At 34.6% G+C, this 1,861-nt stretch overlaps 1 protein-coding gene across 1 annotated transcript in view; it reads right to left on the bottom strand.

Annotated features, from left to right (window-relative positions):
* Positions 1-1,861, bottom strand: part of adcyap1r1a (adenylate cyclase activating polypeptide 1a (pituitary) receptor type I) — a 48,886-nt gene that overhangs the window by 28,461 nt on the left and 18,564 nt on the right. The window contains exon 4 of the mRNA XM_016519203.1: positions 504-611. Within this exon, the coding sequence (XP_016374689.1) occupies positions 504-611 (108 nt within the window). The remainder of the gene's footprint in view (positions 1-503; positions 612-1,861) is intronic.

Raw genomic sequence — 1,861 nt, 5'->3', positions numbered from 1 at the left:
TGTATTTAAAATAAACAAACACAAATAAATAAATAAATAATATAAATGTCATAAATAATAAGGTCCCAATAAGGCCCCATTACTGCATTAACTAACATTAATTAACAACGAGGAATACATTTGTTACAATACTTATTGATCTTTGTTAACGTTAGTAACGTTAACGTTAGTTAAAAATAGAATTGTTAGGTAATGTTAGCTCAGGTCCACTAGATAATATTAACATATACAAACCTTTGACTTCAATAATGTATTAGTAAATGTTCAAATTAACATTAACAAAGATTAATAAATGCTCTAGAAGTATTTGTCATTGTTAGTTCATGCTATTGCTAAATAATGTGGTGCAGTAATATTAACAAATGGAATCCTACTGTAAAGTGTAATCAATACTTTTCATTTATATTACTATAATTAGTTATATTAATATAATTAATTATATTACTATTATAATTTATATTAGCAGCAATGCATTAAAAATGTCAGAGTGCAATGTCTCTCACCTTCCTCTGGACTCATGAACTCGAAGAGCTCGGGACAGTTGACCTCCACGACCTTGCCGACACTGGCTGCCTGCCAGCAGGTCAGATTGTCCCACTCCCACGGACACTCTGAAAACAACCCCACCAAACTCACATTAGTACACCTCACATCTCACAGCAGCTAGTTAGGTTTGTCTTGCTGGGACTATTACAGAGATTTGAGGCCTGTTTGTTTCGGACAGTTACTATGCTATTATTTGAACTTCCTTAGAGTGCCAAGTAAATAGCATGGCATAGAATTAAAATAATAATGCAAAAGCATATATAATAGATATTGAAATATCATGGTATTGCCAACTGAAACAGTATCTGTGCCACAACATAACTTCATACAATGGAACAGCACCGATATAATATCCTCCTTTGCATATAAAACTAAATCTCATAAAGCCAAATTACATCTGGACTCATGACACTATAACAGATGTCTCCATTTAATTCTCAATTATACTAAGATTAGCCCGCGAGAGGACACCAAGGTGAGCGTGACTGTGACCAGCAGGGGGCGTCAGCAGCGGTTCCTGCCCGAGGACTTCAACATGATCAATAGGTGATATGGATCAAAATCCATCATTTTCACAATTGCATTTGACTCCTCGTTTCCCTCAGCTCATTACAGAAATGATTCTGGAATTAATTACAGAAATGACTCTCACTGAATCTGGTGGCAACCAGCAAAATAATGCAAAAGATGAATAAAAGAATGTGGAGATACCTGATAGTGTCAGAACATCGACAACAGATTTTGGAATGAATTGTGGGCAGATTTAGAGTTCAGATGTGTCTATTTCTGACCATCATAACTGTCAGATACATTCATTTATTCTTCTGTAAACAGTTTAGTTTTACTGATAATAAAAATCAAGAATGAAACAATTCTATTTCAACTGTAGACAGCAAATGGAAGCTTCAGAGTTTTAGAAGAAATATTATTGTCTTCAACTATGCTCAGAGACTAAAGTCCGGGATCTGACCACATTAAAAACAAATAAATAAATACTACATAGATTCAATAAATAATTCTGTAAATAAATAAATACATAAATAAATAACATAGTCTCAATATGAACACTGTAAATAAATAAATAAATATTATCCAGTCTCTCCTCCTGCTCTACACTCTAGGAGATGGACGTTTCCAAACTTATCCTTTCCAATCATCCTACTACTTGTCCACTTGATCCTATCCCCACTCACCTCCTTCAGGCCATTTCTTCTTCAGTCATACCTTCGCTTACTCACATTATCAACACCTCTCTTCACACTGGTACATTTCCCACAGCATTTAAGCAGGCTCGGGTAACCCCACTGCTTAAAAA

The sequence above is a fragment of the Sinocyclocheilus rhinocerous genome, unplaced genomic scaffold, assembly GCF_001515625.1.
Source record: "Sinocyclocheilus rhinocerous isolate Xijiao unplaced genomic scaffold, SAMN03320098_v1.1 scaffold898, whole genome shotgun sequence".
NCBI lineage: Eukaryota > Metazoa > Chordata > Actinopteri > Cypriniformes > Cyprinidae > Sinocyclocheilus > Sinocyclocheilus rhinocerous.
The sequence above is the reverse complement of the archived record's forward strand: the minus strand, read 5'-3'. Positions and strand labels throughout refer to the sequence as shown.